The following is a 17,531-nucleotide window of genomic DNA, read 5'->3' on the forward strand; positions in this document are numbered from 1 at the left end:
TAGAACATTGCCAGGAATGGGGCAACCACAGATTCTCTGGGCAACCTGTGCCAGGGCCTCACTGCCCTCACAAGGGAGAGTTTTCTTGCCAATATCCCACCTAACCGTGTCATATATCTCTGTGAGTTCATTCCCCCTGGCCCTATCACTTTTAAGAACTACCGGCAGTACCAGGAACAGGATAGTTATGAACACACCCCCAGGAATAGGATTGAAAATGGAATTAGGGGAGGGGGATCCGCCCACGCCCCTCCCTCCACCCCTCACGGAGCCCTCACGGAGCCCCGCCCCCAGCGCGCGAGACCGCCCCTCCCGCCTCGCCGCCTCACCCAATCAGCGCAGAGATCACCACAATTATTTGCATATTAAAGCCCGCCCCCCCTCGCCGCTCACCAATCAGAGAGCTCCTCTCATGAAGCTGAGGGGAAGGCCTACTCGACTTTCCACGCACCCGCTGAGCCGCAGCTCCCCATTGGGCAGTGGGCCGGTGGGCGTGGCCAATTTGAACGGGCGGCGGCGGGGAGCGGCGCCATGGTGAAACCGCTGAGGGACCGGGATCGGGACCGGGACCGGGACCGGGACCGGGACCGGGATCGGGATCGGGATCGGGATCGGGATCGGGATCGGGATCGGGATCGGGATCTCGATACCGACACCGATACCGCCGAGGGTCCCGGCCCCACGATGAGCCCCCCGCTCTCCCCGCAGCCCGCTGCGGCGCCAGCCGACGGCTTTGCCTCCTCAGACGATGAGGCCGCCGAAGAGGACCCGAGCCCGCTCCACATCTCCTGGTGAGGCGACACCCGCGGGATCCTTTCTCTGAGGAAATTGCATTAATTCCTGAGAAACAAGAGGGTTTTCTCTTCGCGAGGGAAACCCGAGCCGGGCTCTGGTGGCCCGGTGGTGCTGGGGAGGTGTCAGTGGATGTGGCTGGGGTTGGAAGGCGCCTCTGGAGACCAGCCAGTCCAACCGCGCTGCCCAAGCAGGCTCGCCCACAGCAGGAGCCCAAGGATCACACCCAGATGGGTTTTAAATGTTTCCAGGGAAGGAGGCTCCACGACCTCCCTGGGCAGCCCGTTCCAGGCCTCTGTTCTTCACAGGGTGGTGAGCCCTGGCACAGGGTGCCCAGAGCAGCTGTGGCTGCCCCATCCCTGGCAATGTTCCAGGCCAGGTTGGACGGGGCTTGGAGCAACCTGGGATAGTGGAAACTGTCCCTGCCCATGCCAGAGGATTAGAAGAAGATGATCCTTAAGGTCCCCTCCAACCCAAACCTTTTGTCACCCTCAAAGTAACATTTTTCCTCATATTCACTTCCCATGTTTCATTTTGTGCTTGTTTGTCCTCATTGTCACACCAGACACTGGTGAAAAGGTCTGGCCCCACCCTCTTGATCTCCCCTCCAAAAATATTTATATATTTAAATAACTGAAATCTTGACTTCTGGTTTTTATTTATTTTACTTTTTATTTTCTAATAGGTTGTCTTTGTCTCCTCTCTACTCTTCAGAGTTCCTGGGCTTATGTTCCCTTCCAGGTAAGAAGCATTCACAGAAATTTGCAGGCATATTTGAAAGCTGAAGAGGGGTAATACCTTGTACCCCAAATTTCTGTGTTGTGGGTGACTCCTTCTGTAATCTAGCCCTGGAAGAAGCATTTTGGAAACACCAAAGCTAATCTAGAGAATATCTTAATGCAAGATCACGTTTTACAAAGTCATAAAAGTAAACATATAAACTTTGACTGCATTTTTAGCTACCAAAACTGCAGCCATGGTGAATCTCCACTCCACTCTTAAGTGATCATTATTCACCCCTTTTATTTGCTGGATGATTTTTTGTGTTTTGTGGGGGGATTTTATGCTGTATCCTGGTTTAAAGTATCCAAAGCTTTTCATCTGGAAAACACAAAGCACCTTAAAACCTTGGGCAGATTTCTTTTGTTAATCCTATTGCATTACAGTATTAAGCAGATAATGGTGTTTAAACTGTCTTATGCACCAGGGACCTACTTGCAAAAACAAGAACTATGTTTTATTCAGGATGTGGCTTTGGTCCTTGCTTTGATTTTGGGAGGAGGCTCTGTTCTGCTGCTGCAGCAGCCGTTCCATAAATGTCACTTACCTGCAGTGGTAATTGTTGTTCATAACTTGTTTCAGGTTGCAGGTTTAAGGATGTCAGAAGAAATCTTCAGAAAGATATAGGTGAGTCTTCTTTGTGTCAAGGGCAATTCCATGAATATTCCATGACTGTGGAATAAACAGGATATTTCCAGGCTGGAGCTGCACAGTACCCATGAGACATCTTCAGAGCAGCTGGGATCAAGATGAATTACCAACGTGTAGTCTTCCTTTTTCCCAGAGAAAAGTGAAATTGGGATAGAAAAGATGGAATTATGTAAAGATTTGTGCTGAGTATTCAGCTGTAAGCACTAAAGAGCAGAGACTAATAACAAATCCCCAGAGTGTTTGGGCAAGTCAAGCTTAGGAAGGCTGGGAGGGTGGGGAAGCCCTGGCACAGAGCAGCTGTGGCTGCCCCTGGATCCCTGGCAGTGTCCAAGGCCAGGCTGGACAGGACTGGAGCAGCCTGGGACAGTGGAAGGTGTCCCTGCCCACGGCAGGGGTGGAATGAGATGGGCTTTAAGGTCCCTTCCTAGCCAAACCACCCTGGGATTCTGTGATTTTAACTACAGATGGAACAGAAACATACTTAAGTGGATAACAGGCTGTCCTGAGTGCTGCTGTGCTCTCCAGTGAGACTTCTCTCAGGATTCCCTCAGAACTGAGAAAATTCCTCTCCTGGATTACCTGAAGGGAAGTGTGGGAGAGACTCGGTGGAAGAAAGAGTGCTCAAACCAAAATTGCTCACTCCTATTGTCTTAGCCCCAAAGATTAAACAAGAGACTCAGGAGCAAGGTGCTTATCTGTTTATCCTTAAGCTTGATAGGCTTTTGTTTATCTGCAAGTGTCTTAATCCGTTGGCAGGAGAACTGAAGAGCTGTGGGACCCAGGATATCTTTGTGCTTTGTACCAGAGGAGAGCTCTCAAAATACCGAGTACCAAACCTGATCGACACCTACCAACAGCACGGGATGTGTGTGCACCACCACCCCATTCCTGATGGGAATGCTCCTGACATTGTCACCTGCTGCAAGATCCTGGAAGAGCTCAGAACCTGCCTGGAAAATAGGCAGAAGACAGTGATACAGTAGGTTCTGGCTGCCTCCCCATCACCCCACGTTCCTGTAAAGGATGCCAGCTTCCCTCCAGATGTATGAGCAGGGGAAATAGGATGCTGTGAAAAGGCAGTTGCCCTCTTTAGGGCTAGTTCATGCTGTGAATTCTGCTTGTTCCTCCTCCTGCAGCTATTTGCAGAGAGTTCTTCCTTTCAGAAGATCAGAATGTCCCGTTTCAAGATTAGAATGTCCCATTTCCCCTTGCTCTGTCCAGCAAGAGTTTTAAAGTGTGTTTTGAGTGGCACCACGGGGCTCCTTGCTCCCAGCCTACCTGGATATCAGGTGTACAGAATGAGCTGGGAGCTAAAACACTTCTTTGTCAGAGGCTGTGACTGCCCCATCCCTTGAAGTGTTCCAGGCCAGGGATGGGGCTTGGAACAGCCTGATCCAGTGGAAGGTGTCCCTGCCCATGGCAGGGGGTGAAATGAAGTGACTCTAAGGTCCCTTCCCACCCAAACCACTCTATGATTCTATAACACTTCCCTGGACTATTTATCAGGGACTCAGTGGGTTGCAGCAGTGCAAAATCCACTCCTAATTTCCATGAACAGGTTTAAAGGAATTTATTTAGCTGAGCTCAGGAGAGAGGGGAAGAGCTTTCCAAATTCCATGTTCCCTGAATGATCCCACTGACAGCTTCCTGTACAGAAATCCACTGAGTCCTTGATCTTCCTGCTGATACAGAACCCTGCTGTTCTCTTCACAACTGTCCTCAAACCCTTAATCTGGAGTAGGATTTAAAGAAATATGAGATTGTCCTTCCTCCTACTGTTTCCTGTCCTCCTGTGCCTTTGGGACTATTAGCAGGAATGAAGGGGAACTTTAAAATTGAAGTTTCCATGGAAAGATACAGAAGATCTGGAGAATAAATAGAATATATCCCTGTAGGTATAGAAATAGAATATAGAAAATATGTAGAAATTCTTATTCTGACTTTTTTGTACCACTGCTCCTCTTGATTACATTAAGGTGAGAACTGGGTCCATCTATTTATGTGCTGGGGGCTCCCTGGGTGCTGCAGTTTGCTACAGCTCGTTACAACCAGATGTTTTCTTTTCTCCCAGCTGTTACGGTGGCCTCGGACGCTCTTGTCTTGGTAAGCATTTGTCTCCATGCCTGACTAACCCATCCCACAAACCCACAGAGCCAAATTCTGCTGGAAGCCTCACTGTGGATGCAATCCAAACTGCCACTACCAGGAGCAGCCTGGTTAATAGAAGGGACGTGAACCAATTCCTCTGCATCTGATTCATCCCAGCGTTGCCCCTTAAGCTTTCAGGAGTGTTTGTTACTGTGTGTTCCCAGAAAGATGAGGTGGTGATATGGCCAGAAGACACAAAGGAGAAGTAACTGGCTGTACTGGCACTCATTCCTGAGAAGCCTAAGAATTGCATCCCAGATGCTGCTGGGAAGGCAGGGGGAAAATAGTGGGAGGGTTTTCACCTATTTCCAAAGCCCATAGGCTTAGGCAGGAGCAGCAGGCAGATGGGCCAGTGCCCAGAAATAGGATTCTGCAAGAGATCCAAGAGCTCTGGGACCCGGATAGGTTTGCCAAGCTGGTTTTCATGGGACAAATCAGTGGCTGTGTGCAGTCAGAGGTGCTCAGCAGCATTCAGGTGTAAACACTTTCCCTTACAGTGGCTGCATGTCTCCTGCTCCAGCTTTCAGACACCCTGGCACCTCAGCAGGTGATAGAGAGCCTCAGGAACCTGAGAGGATCAGGGGCCATACAGACCATCAAGGTAATGGGGCTGCAGCAGGTAATGCACAGGTCCAAACACCAGTGAGAGCTCAGCCACTCCCCTCCTTCACTTCCCAGAGATACCTCTGTCCTTCCCATAGCTGCTCTCTGGGGTTTGAGCTGTTTCCTGCTTCCAAGAAACAGCTTCTCCCAGGAAACTGGTGACTGGACAAGAGGAAAAGGCCTCAAGTTGTGCCAGAAAAGGTTTAAGTGGATAAAAGGGGAAATTTCTTCACTGAAAGGGCTGTCCAGCCCTGGCACAGCTGCCCATGGCAGTGCTGGAGTCCCCATCCCTGGAGGGGTTTAAAAGCCATGTGGATGCACTTAGGGACATGGAGTAGTGCTGGGGGAATGGTTGGACTCAAAGATCTTAGAGAGATTTTCCAGCCTAAGTGATTCCATGACTCAAAATAAAGCAGCTTTGAATTCTGACAACTCCCACCTCTGAGGACCATGTTTTGCATTACCCTGAGGTAATGCATCACTTGTGGCCATTATGGGGAACCACAGGATCCAAGTCAAGATCCATGGAATCTGTGTCTGACAGTGAAAAATCCCAGAGGTGTGGAGTAAGCACATGAAGAACAAATGGACCAGAGGGTGCAGTTTTCATCCAGGTGTATCAAACAGCTTTTTAACACAGGTGGTGTCTCTCCTTAAAGCACAGAGCACTCACTGCAGACCTGGTTGTGCATTTCCAGCAGTACAATTTCCTCCATGACTTCCGGGAGAACCTGGCTGCACACCTGGCAACAAAGGACCCGGTGCTGAGATCGGCATCGCGGTAGCTGATCCCGCCGTGGGCGTCTGTGCCTGTGTGGAAAACTCCTGGACAAGACACCTCTCTCCTGACCTTTCCTCAGTGTTACTGCCTGTGTGACTCAGCTGCTGCCTTCCAAATCTATGTGTAAAATATTGGGATGGGGAAGGAGATCCTAGAGAACATGGATAGGAACAAAGTCACCTCTTTGGTGAGTTTAATACTCACTGCCTGAAAAATACGTGTACAAGTGTGTTTGTGTCCATTGCTGTTCTGCTGGGATAAGGGACCTGGATGGAAATTCCATCTCTGGAGCTGTTTAAAAACACCCTCACACCATCAGCTCTGCTGTAAAAGCAAAGTCAACTCACCCCTTAGGAGCTCGTAACAACTCATTCTGAAATGTCACAGTTCTGCTCGATGTGTTGAGGGGTATTTGGGAAGGAGTCTCCTCACTCCAAAAGCAGGAGGTGTTGTGACACCACAAATCTGTGACAAACCCAGCAGGGGGGTTGTAGGTGACTGTGGCAGCTGAGTGGGTGAGCTGGCACAGCCCTTCTGCCTGCTGCCACCACTGAGAGTAAACAAACAATCAGCTGTGGGCTGGCAGGATCTCACAGGAACAGTCCTCTAACAGTCCCCAGCCCTCCTGTTTCACTACAGCCATTCAAAGCAAGATGAAACAGCTCCTGGCTTTTGTTAAAGTTCAGGATTTTGGTAAAGTTCAGGACAATCTTGAGTCAAAAGTTGGGACGAGACTCCACACAACACCAGGGGGCTGGAGTTGAGCAAGTGCCTGCTTTGTGAACTTCAGAATTTATCTTTTAACATTTGAACTTCGAGCACAAAGGTGATTTCTGCAGATTAATTAGTGCTTACTGCCATTCTCTTCCCCACTCTTACGGCAAACAACAGGAACTTTTCCAGTTCCCACAGCATAGAATTTACAGCAAATGCCCTGCCCCAAATGTGCTTCAGTACTTCGTCCTTGCAACTAATGTTTTTCAGATATTAAATATTTATCACATGACTCAGCAGGAAGCTTGCTGAGGGCAAGAGAAATGTTCTTTATCTTCTCCATAATCTTTTGCCTCCTAGAACTCCAAAACCAATGACCAGGTCCACATTTTGAATGCCAAAGGCCTGGTACTCCAGCAGGGAATCACACAAGGGCTACTCCAACACTCCTGGGACACGAGGCTGACGTTGCTGGACACGGATGGTGCTACCCACGCCCCCGGGCAGCTGGGAATGCTCATCTGCACCCCACGTCCTTAAAGCTGCTCATCAGCAGGACAGTGCAAACACTTTGATAAATACTGCTGGGCCCTTTCAGCTGCAGGGGCTGCAGGAGCAGCTGTCAGTTGGGCTCAGTCAGGCCTGCATTGTTTATTCCAGTGTGGAATTTGGCTCAAACCAGCCCAAATGCCAAGGGAATAAGAGATTTGTTTAGAAGGTTGAGGAGAGCCAGGGGCTACAAGCAGCCACTCTTGTTTCCATAATGGATTAATAAATATACAAACATAAGAAATGTTTAACGAGCTTTGCTTCCACAGGCTGAAGTTATCTCTTACATCTTTGGAAGAGCCAAGCAGCAGAAAAATAAAAATGATCCAATAGGAAAAATATTCATGAGTTTCCAAAAAAGCCTTTCAAAAATTCTTCTGTGAAAAGCTAAAAGTTATGGTTGCATGAGGAAAAAAACCAATCATGGAATGCTGAAGGCTTGAACTCGATCAGTGCAAGGAAACATGAGAAAAACAATTTAAATACCTGGTTTTTACACGCAGCAATTCCATTGCAGAACTCACTGTCAGGATTGCCCAGAGCAGCTGTGGCTGCTCCAACCCAGCAGTGTCCAAGGCCAGGTTGGACGGGGCTTGGAGCAGCCTGGGATAGAGGAAGGTGTCCCTGCCATGGCAGGGGTTGGAAGGAGATGGGCTTTAATTTAATGTCCCTTCCAACACAAACTGCTCTGGGATCCTTTATCTCCCAGACCAGGCTACAAAAGTGCTCTAAGAGCAGCTGAGCTGATGGCAGAAGAACCATTCAGAACTTCTTAAAATGCCAAAGCCCACTCAGGACCTCTGTAACACAGAGATTTCCAAATTTCTCGCTCCTCAGGCAGATACTCAACACCTGCCCAGTTTCATACTCCTTTCTTCAGCCACTGCCACTGCCCAACAGACCAGTGGTGGAACATCTGGATTTCTGGTGGAACCCAGTGCAGCCATTCATAGGATTTTTACTGCCCCTTACCCCCAAGAGACCCAAAGTGAACAAATACACAGTTTATGCAAAAAAAATTTTTACTAGAATGAGGAAACTGTACTGTTCTCCAGCACAGGTAAATGAAAAAGATCCCTAATTATTATTTGTAAATTAAGCAGCTGTTGACAGTCACAATTTACAATGCAATATTTACCTGAAACATCTTCCCCTGCCCCATCTGCTATTTAACTTCAGGGAAAAAAGCAGGAAATCAGAGCTTCCTTTTTCCAGAGGTAATTCAATTCTGTGTTTTATTTTTAAAGGGAATGCAATAATCCACTGTAAAACACCTGATGAACACAGTGAGGATCTGTTGAATTTATAAACAAAACAAAAGGCACCACATAAAAAGAAGTGTTGCTGAATTTGAGATTTGGTTTTTATTATCACTTATTGCACTAAGGAACAGCAGGGCAGTTTCACAATCTCACCTTCTGCTTTGAAAAAGTCTGTAGTACTTACTACTCTTAAACCCAAGAGTGTTTTCATCATTGGACTTGATAAACATTGGAGGTTTGTCCATTTGTTAATCAGACAGCACAGACATTATAAAAAAAAAAAAAACAAAACATAATTTAAATTCATTCCTTCATGGACAATTCAGCTTCTCCTACCACAATGGCACAGGCTCAAGAATAAAGCAGGGTTAATGTCTGGAGAAGATACAGAAGGCTCTGGACCTATGGATGCACATACAGGGGAAGATTAACCAGATAAAAAAAAAATAAACCAAAATAGAACTATTTTTGCTTTTGTGTCCATGAATTAATATCCTAAGACTAACGTCACCTATGGGCAAAACATACAGCATTCCAGTTGTTCCCAAGCACTTGGAGCTAGGGCTGGTTTAGAGTAAAGAGTGGGATACACAAGTCCAAGTGAGCCACTACAAAGCCCATCCTACAGCAAATCCCTAGAGTACTAAGGCTAGTAGTAACCAACACCTACTTGAAGGTTATGGCTGTTCCTTATGGAGTGCAAAGTCAAAACTTTTCAAACCCCAGTCATCTTTATATTAATTTACACATAATTCATTAATTTCAGCGTCCCAGTAAAATATAAGAAAACAGTCTTTCCACAAGTATAAAATGTGGAAATATTTTAAAAATAGGGGAGTCATGGTTTTCTAACTCAATTGTGAACATCAGGTTCCAGATTTAATCTTGGTCAGAGGATCTTGTTGTAAAGAATCCATGTTTTTTGTGGCTGTTGCATGCACTTAACTGGAACAAAGCTTGCTGAATGTCTTCTTAAGAGCTCACCAGAACATAAATCATGCTGCAGAAGAAAATGAAAATATTAAGATGCATCATTTTGATTAGTGTTACACATTTAATTACAACAGGGTCTATTATAAGGAACAAGTCCATGTGAGTGACTGAAGATTTGACACAATGACTCTTCTACTTTTGACTTCAACAAAACCACATTTACATCAAATACTTTCCTCTGAAAACAATGTTTCAGCTTCTTAATTGAAATACCCTGGGATTTATTGTATTATGCTAAACAGAAGAAAAGCTTGGAGCTTTTCAGTCTACAGTCATGGAACAGAGATTCAAAATAGTAATTCTGACCAAATTAGGATTTGTGTTTTAAAGCAAAATCAGGGGTGAATGTGGATTCTTTTTCAGGAAAGCTGGCACTGTAGATGATCATACAGATTCCCAGCATGTTTTGAGTTGGAAGGACTTTATAGATCATCTCACTCCAACCCCTGCAATAGGCTGGGAGACCTTTGGCTAGGCCAGGGTGCTCCAAGCCCTGTCCAGCCTGGCCTTGGACACTTCCAGGGATCCAGGGGCAGCCACAGCTTCTCTGGGCACCCCGTGCCAGGGCGTGCCCACCCTCACAGGGAACAATTCCTTCCCAATATCTCATCTAATCCTGCCCTCTGGCAGTGGCAAGCCATTCCCACATGTCCTATCACTACATACCCTTGTCCAAAGTCCCTGTCCAGCTCCCACAGGCTCCCTTCCAGCAGGAGAAGGACCATATTCCTATGGACAGTATTTCCCTCTGCACTGAGCCAAAGCTTCAGACTGAAGAGGAAAACTTACCCATATAGGTAGTAAAAAAAAGATAGAAGGTAGAATGCTAATTTGCACCATCCTTCTTTCTGGCAATAGGCTAAAATATCTGCATTCATGATGGTCGTAGGATCGTAGAGCCCCGGGCCGCTCATCACGGGTCTGCTCATGTACCTGGAACGAGGCACAGGCAGGTGTGGGGTGACAGCCACAGGAAACCAGAGTCCTGCCCCCACCCACCAGGGAATGCCACAACTGAGACAAGGAGTAACACCCTTTACAGAGAAGCAATTCAATTCCTATGACTTAAGGAATGGGAGAGGAGACTGGAATTGCTGCTTCGACTGGCATTCCACACTGGGAATTGTCTCAGTGCACCTGTGACATGTCAGCGACTTCAACACGCACAGCTCAATTCTCACACAGCACAAGAGAATTAAAAAAAAACCCAAGAAAGCCAGGTGATGGTTCTTATTGCACAGCCATGACCTGAACTTTCCCAGAAAGCATCCCTGTTCTCCCAAGACACAGAATGCTGGACAGGAAGACAGCAACAGGAGAATGAGTAACAATTCACTGAGCATAAGACTTGCCAAAATTACCTCCAAATGTGATAAGCCAACAAGGGCATATTGAGACCCAGTGTGAGCCACTCTGCTGCACAGAGAAACATGACACAGAAGAATGCATGGATGAGGTACTCTGGAAGTACAAGCTGGAAAAGAAAAAGGTGAGTTAGAAGTTTCAATTGCACAGAGCGAAACGTGGCATTTCAGCTACTTTGGAGGCACGCGATTGCTTAAAAATATTATTGAAAACCAACGCTAACGAGACTGTGGAATGTGAAAGCAGCAGCCAGCACTATGTGCCTTGCTGTTTTCACATGCTATTCATGAACAAGGAGAAAAATTTATAAGATTTAATGGTCAGGTCAGTATTTTTTTATTGCTTCTATTAAATTAACAGATTCCACGCTTTATGTGTGACACTCGGGAGAGGTCACTGAGATATTTCTGCTCATGCAACAGAGAAATATCAGTAGGAAACATGCTCTGCAGAACAGTTTATAGGTAAAAAGATGCTTGTGTTTTCCTGTTTTACAGCTTTGTTGTGGTCTTCACACAGATCCAGAACTTTTCAAAGTCAAATTATTCCCAAAATGTAACGCCCAGGGCAGAGCTTTACCCAACCAAACCAGCGGTGATGCGGTGGCACACACAGGTCTGCACAGAGGAGCTGCTCTGCACAGACAGTCTGGGGGGAATCGGGCAGTTCTCCCTCACAGGTTCCCACTGTGCATGCTTTACAGCATCATGCTTCCAGCAGAAGCCCACAGAGCTCAGTACCAGGTACTATGGAATCACAGGAAGCATGGAATGCTGCGTAGATTAGTGCTGTTAATAGGAACAACATGGAGAGGTACACAGTAAACACATGCAAAGAGCTGTGAAATCTCACACCCAACACACGAGTTAAGTTTCACACAAGTCACCCCTAAGTGTTGCTATTTACTGCTGTATTACCAGGTTCAGAAGGAATCACACAAATCAGACCGGTGTGGGTTGGGAGGGACCTGAAATCCCATCCAGTTCCACACCTTCCACTACTCCAGGTTGCTCCAAGCCCTGTCCAACCTGGCCTTGGACCCTTTCAGGGATCCAAGGACAGCCACAGCTGCTCTGGGCAACCTGTGCCAGGGCCTCAGCACTCTCATGATGAAGAATTCCTTCCCAATCTCCCATCCATCCCTGCCCTCTGGCAGTGGGAGCCATTCCCTGCGTCCTGTCCCTCCATCCCTTGTCCCCAGTCCCTCTCCAGCTCTCCTGGAGCCCCTTCAGGCCCTGCAAGGGGCTCTGAGCTCTCCCTGGAGCCTTCTCCTCTCCAGGTGAGCACCCCCAGCTCTCCCAGCCTGGCTCCAGAGCAGAAGAAGATCTGTAAAACTTCTGCCTTCTCAACTCAGGCCCCTGTAAAACTTCTCCTCATGGAAAACACCCCATTTTTACCCAAAAGTTTAAACTGTCTACATGTGTGCATGTACACACACACAGCACACTCTGCCCTCTTTTTGTGCAATATGATTAAATTGCATGGGATGATTACACCAAAGTTTCAGTGGTTTCCAATTTTTTTCTTCTTCTTTTAAAACCCCAGAATATTTTCCTAGATATCTAAAAGCTACCAACAAACACACTCACTGCCTACTTTGCTAGGAAATTCTAATTGTCTAAATGAAGAATATTGCAAACTTGCATCAACGCCACCAAAATTCAGCTGTTGTACACAAAATGTTTCAAGTAAATATTTTCATCCAGATCCTTCTTTGCATACTTACCATTTACACATGGCAATTATTTATAGCAGAACAACAACCACCCTGTCCAACACGATGCATTTGGCAGCCTGCTCAGACAGATTCACTAGGCCTGAAAAATCCGTATTTATTTACCTACACATCTCAAAATACGTTTTTCTTTTCTCTTGTTTATTGTATCCTACTCCCACACCAGGATCCCTGCCTCTTTCCAATCTCCCCTACTTGATCCTCCCAGCCTGTCCTAAAGAAAAATGAATTACATCAGATCCTACCATATTTATCACAGAAGTGAGGGAGGATGGATCTGGCTGCTGAGAAAAGACACGACTATAACAGGAGCAGGGAAGAGAAGGAATCAGCAGTGTACTAAGGAGTTACTATTTTAGGCTAATCTCTCCACTGAGGTGCCTCAGTTCCTACCAAGATCTTTGGTTCTTTGTACAGGAAAACAACACACCCATGTGTTTGTCCAGCATCGTGTACCAGATCCCCTCAAGAGCCTGAACTTCACTTTTGGGGACTAGCCTGCTTCCACAGGGACAGCAAATATGAGGTTATTTCAGACTTTCGGTTGCAAAGCTGCCATGTAAAGGACACTCCATGCACGTGGGGCAGCAGAAGGTTAATATTCAGTTAAACATGCACATTTTTACACTACAAAGCTTGCAGTAAGGTCATAATGCATCAATGTAATGAGGGTTGGCCTCTCCCACACTGCAGCAGAGATGACTGGAACAGACCAAGCAAGGGAAACTGTTAGATGCACAGCTCTCCTAGCAGCAAACCTCCTCTCCTCCTCCCCTCCTCACACTGAAATATTCACTGTCATTTGTGTGCTGTACCCGTAACACGCTGTCCCCCAGCCCCCCAGTTACAGCAAATTCATTTTTTGTTGTGTATTTTATTTCAAACACACTAAAGCTAGATTCAGGCCACACTGCTGCGCTGCCCCTGCCTCCTCCCTCAGCCTGGGCACACACAAAGGAAAAGCCATAAGAAAGGCACAAAATGCTGCAGGATCAACCTCTGTGTTCTTTAACAAGCCTCCCTGATGCTGCTGGCCTGTCAGAGATGCAGCCAAATAATTTGCCTCAAATTCTTTTCCTAAGCCAAGGAGTGTCTGAGTTGCATCCGAGAGAGGACACTGGGACACACCCCTGATCCTGGAACACAGAACAGAGAAGTGAGGATAGCACTTATCACCTTCCACTCACCCAAATCCTCAAAAAAAGATCAGAACTGACTTGGTCAATGCTTAAAAAAATCCCAAAGTATTCTCCTCTAATCTGAATTCAGTAAATCTGACTTGAAAAACACAATTTATTTCTGCCTGAAGTTATTTTCTGACACCTAACAGGCATGTAACAGTTTTCCCCAAGTTGCTGGATAAGCAAGCAGAATTGGTTTGGCACAAAATATGAAAATCCATGAGGTTGTTATAAACCCCGACGAACAAATAACGAGCAGATGAACAGGCAGACTAAACAAAACAGCTAAAGAGTATTACAAATGTTCCTAACAAAATGAAAGGGAAGTTCAAAAACATGAAACTGAAAAGCAGTACACACCTTTAATGCAATTTTGACTCTTTTAATCTTTTTGACCTTTTCAACTGTCTTTGTGCCGAAAATGTGGAAAGCAGATTGAAAGAATGTTAGTATGACAGCTGACAAGATCACCATCAGATTAATAACAGTCAGAATATTCAACTTGAAACTAAAGAATCAGACAAAGAATTTCCCTAGAACTTCTACCAACAGCGAGGGCTTCTCAACCCAGATGCAATTCTATTGCCCAGGCTGATTGCATCAGGATAACACCAAAATTAAGCACTTTACACGTATTTATTTAGCAAAACAAAATGCGTGGTGTGCTACTTACAGGATTGAGTGTATTACACTGATCTATGGGGTTCTTGTAATCAGTCTTCAGTTCATCAAATGCTATAATCTAGAGGAAAAAAATGAAAGAGTTTTGATTCCCCAGGAGCAATTGTGTATTTTATCCATTAAAAGTAGCATTTTGGCACAGAGCTGCTACCTTTGCTCTCAGTAACATTTCACCTAAGTTCTGCCTACATCAACTCACAGGTAAGACAGATGTGGAACAGGTTTTACAAATACGAAAGCAGTGGTTACATCAGACATTCAAAAGCCTCTGACTACTCTCCAACTTTTTATCTTCCCACCTGCAATGAATTTCCTACATCCCCTTTATCAGTTTTCAACCAACACTCGCTGTGCAGACCCCAGCCTCACCCAGGATTCTCTTGGTGACCAACAGGAATCTGGAATGGGGTTCCTTAATCCAGAAAAAGCAAGAGCAAGCTTAAAAGCCAATGGATATTCTTCCTCATTGTCAAAGTAAATGCTGAGCCCACATACATCCCAGAATCACAGAACTCTTAGGACTGGAAGGGACCTCTGGAGACCATCCAGTCCAACTTCCCTGCCAAAGCAGGATCACATAGAGCAGGTTATACCTCCAAAAGGTGTATCCATTAAAATAAATTTTTAAAAAATACACCGGTCTTTTTCTTGACATAAAAATAAAGACGCAGCATGAAGTACAAAAGGCACTTTTACACCACAAATGTTGTGCCAAGCATCACATCCTCCCTCAGAGCACCTCATCTCAGGCAGGGTCCTGTTGGCTGCTCCCCCAGTGCCAGGCTCGAGAAGAAATCACAGAATTATGGAATGGGTTCGGTTGGAAAGGACCCGAAACATTATCCAATCCCAAACCCTGCCAAGGGCAGGGACACCTTCCACTGTCCCAGGTTGCTCCAAGCCCCATCCAGCCTGGCCTTGGACACTGCCAGGGATCCAGGGGCAGCCACAGCTTCTCTGGGCACCCTGTGCCAGGGCCTGCCCACCCTCACAGAGAATTCCTTCCCAATACCCCATCTAACCCTGCCTTCTGTCAGCGGGAAGCCACTGCCCCTTGTCCTGCCACTCCGTGCCCGTATAAAAACCCATTTTATCCGCGGAGAGGCCGATTCCCGCTCCTAGGGCGGTTCCGGGTGCGGTTTCCCCGCTCCCTCGGCGGCTGTCCGGGGACGCCCTGGGGGCTCTCCGGGGCCGTTCCCCGGGCGGTCCCCCCCCTCCACGGTGCCCGTACTCACATGCCAGATGGCGAAGAAGATGAGGGCGGCCGTGAGCAGCAGCGCCAACATGTAGCAGAAGGCGGCGAACGTGAAGGCCATGGCGGCGGGGCCGCGCGGGGGCTGCCGGGCGCCTCAGCCGCCGCCGCCGCGCAGCCGCCATGGCCGCGCCCGCAGCGCCCCCTGCCGGCCCCGCCCGCCGCCGCCATTTCGGGACGGGGGGCGGTGAGGGCATGGAGCAAAATCCGGGATGTGTCGCCTTAAAGTGTGGGAGGAGGGAGTGCGATCGCGCTCTGCGGAGCGCGGTGTGAGAGGGGGTTGGCGTAGAATCATGGAATCACAGAATCTAGTTTAGAAAAGGCCTACAAGATCATCGACTGCAATGACTCCTGTGACTGTCAACACACCCGAGCACTGAGTGTCATTTCCAGTCATTCCTTGAACATCTCAAGGGATGAGGACTCCAGACCTCCTTGGGTAGCCTTTTCCCAATGACCGACCACCGTTTCTAGGGACAAATTTTCCATAATACTCGATCCAAACCTCCCCTGAGGCATTCTGAGGCCATTTCCCCTTGTCCTGTCCCTGTTCCCTGGAGCACAGCCCGATCCCCCCGGCTGTCCCCTCCTGTCAGGAGCTGTGCAGAGCCACAAGGTCCCCCCTGAGCCTCCTTTTCTCCAGGCTGAGCCCCTTCCCAGCTCCCTCAGCCTCTCCTGGGGCTCCAGACCCAATTCCAGCTCCTTCAGCCTCTCCTGGGGCTCCAGCCCCTTCCCAGCTCCCTCAGCCTCTCCTGGGGCTCCAGCCCCTTCCCAGCTCCCTCAGCCTCTCCTGGAGCTCCTGACCCTTCCCTGGTTCATTCTCTGGTTCCATTCTCTGGTTCATTCTCTGGTTCCTTCAGTGTCCTCCCTGAACTGAGGAGCCCAGAACTGGGCACAGCACGTGGTGGCCTCACCAGTGCCCAGCACAGGGGGACAGCCACTGCCCTGCTCCTGCTGCCACACTATTGCTGACACAGGCCAAGGGCCACTGACCTCCTGCCCACCTGGGCACACCTGGGCTCACGTCCAGCCACTGTCAAACAGCACCCCCAGGCCCTTTCCTACTTTGCAGACCCTCTGCCCCAGCCTGGAACGCTCCATGGGGTTGTTGTGACCCAAGTGCAGGAGCTGACACTTGGTCTCACTCACCCTTGGACTGTCGCTCTCAGTCCATTGATCCAGCCTGTCCAGGTCCTTCTCCAGGGCCTTTCTGCCCTCCAGCAGATCCATACTCCCAACACAACTTGGCATTGTCTGCAAATTTGCCAATGGTAGATTCAATCCCCTCAGCCAGATCATCAATAAAGACATTAAACACGCCTGGGCCCTACGCTGATCCCTGGGGGTACCACTGGTGTGCAGCATCATTCCCTACTACTGTTTGGGCCCAGCCAGTTCTTAACCCAGCCTAGGGTAAACCTGTCCAAGCCATGGACTGACAGCTTTTCCAGGAGTTTGTGTTGAAAGAGAACTTAAAAACCATTGATTTTCAACCCAGTGCCATGGGCAGGGACACCTACCACTAGACCAGTCCAACCTGGCCTTGAACACTTCCAGGGATGGGGCAGCCACAGCTTTTCTGTGCAACTCGTGCCAGGGCCTCACCACCCTCAAAGGGAAGAATTTCTTCCTCATACCTCATCTAAATCCTCCTTCTTGTAGTTTACATCCATTCCCCCTTGTCCTATCCCTACTTGATCAGGTAAAATTCCCTGCTCAGCACAGCTACATCTGGAGAAACAGGAGATGGCAAATTTAGGAAGAAATGCTGGAGAAGGCTGTGCTGTGTGAGCCCTGGGGAAGGGAGGACTGGTCATACAATCCCAAATCAATACAAATTGGAGCCTGCCCAAAGGAAACAGCAAGATGAGAAAACAGTTTGAGGAGATCACCACTCTCTCCTTTCAAAAGGTCATGTAAAAGTTGTTTCAGTTTAAGCAGTGACACCTTGCAGAAAAGGTAAGCTGGGGTGACATTACTGCAATCATTTCCTCTGGAGCAGAGTGAGGGATGATTTCCATAAAACCAACGGCTGCCAAACGAA

General features: G+C 47.8%; 2 protein-coding genes across 3 annotated transcripts; one reads left to right on the forward strand and one right to left on the reverse strand.

Moving 5' to 3' along the window:
• Window positions 1-516: 516 nt before the first annotated feature.
• Window positions 517-8,537, forward strand: CDKN3 (cyclin dependent kinase inhibitor 3). Its single transcript, XM_068194945.1, has 7 exons — window positions 517-791; window positions 1,478-1,533; window positions 2,155-2,199; window positions 2,980-3,202; window positions 4,295-4,326; window positions 4,869-4,972; window positions 5,673-8,537. The coding sequence occupies exons 1-7, from the start codon at window positions 532-534 to the stop codon at window positions 5,757-5,759; spliced, it is 807 nt and encodes a 268-aa protein (XP_068051046.1). The 5' UTR covers window positions 517-531; the 3' UTR covers window positions 5,760-8,537.
• CNIH1 (cornichon family member 1) lies at window positions 8,358-15,627 on the reverse strand. Of its 2 annotated transcripts, XM_068194936.1 has the most exons (6): window positions 15,471-15,627; window positions 14,228-14,296; window positions 13,915-13,962; window positions 10,635-10,747; window positions 10,063-10,206; window positions 8,358-9,280 (listed from the first exon to the last, which is right to left on the reverse strand). In XM_068194936.1, the coding sequence occupies exons 1-6, from the start codon at window positions 15,549-15,551 to the stop codon at window positions 9,253-9,255; spliced, it is 483 nt and encodes a 160-aa protein (XP_068051037.1). In that variant the 5' UTR covers window positions 15,552-15,627; the 3' UTR covers window positions 8,358-9,252. The 2 variants fall into 2 exon arrangements, with proteins under 2 accessions (XP_068051037.1, XP_068051038.1); XM_068194937.1 differs by lacking the exon at window positions 13,915-13,962 and having other exon boundaries at window positions 15,471-15,626.
• Window positions 15,628-17,531: the final 1,904 nt, after the last annotated feature.

Source organism: Anomalospiza imberbis, chromosome 6, assembly GCF_031753505.1.
Source record: "Anomalospiza imberbis isolate Cuckoo-Finch-1a 21T00152 chromosome 6, ASM3175350v1, whole genome shotgun sequence".
NCBI classification, from domain to species: domain Eukaryota; kingdom Metazoa; phylum Chordata; class Aves; order Passeriformes; family Viduidae; genus Anomalospiza; species Anomalospiza imberbis.

Bases quoted from the DNA above. Each gene is read 5' to 3' on its own strand.
- CNIH1 (XM_068194936.1), bottom strand. From the start codon at position 15,551: ATGGCCTTCACGTTCGCCGCCTTCTGCTACATGTTGGCGCTGCTGCTC. The intron at 14,297-15,470 runs GTGAGTACGGGC...TTTTTCCTCTAG, and splicing joins TCTTCTTCGCCATCTGGCAT to ATTATAGCATTTGATGAACT. The intron at 10,207-10,634 runs GTAATTTTGGCA...GCCTCGTTCCAG, and splicing joins TTGGCTTATCACATTTGGAG to GTACATGAGCAGACCCGTGA.
- CDKN3 (XM_068194945.1), top strand. From the start codon at position 532: ATGGTGAAACCGCTGAGGGACCGGGATCGGGACCGGGACCGGGACCGG. The intron at 792-1,477 runs GTGAGGCGACAC...ATTTTCTAATAG, and splicing joins AGCCCGCTCCACATCTCCTG to GTTGTCTTTGTCTCCTCTCT. The intron at 1,534-2,154 runs GTAAGAAGCATT...AACTTGTTTCAG, and splicing joins GGGCTTATGTTCCCTTCCAG to GTTGCAGGTTTAAGGATGTC.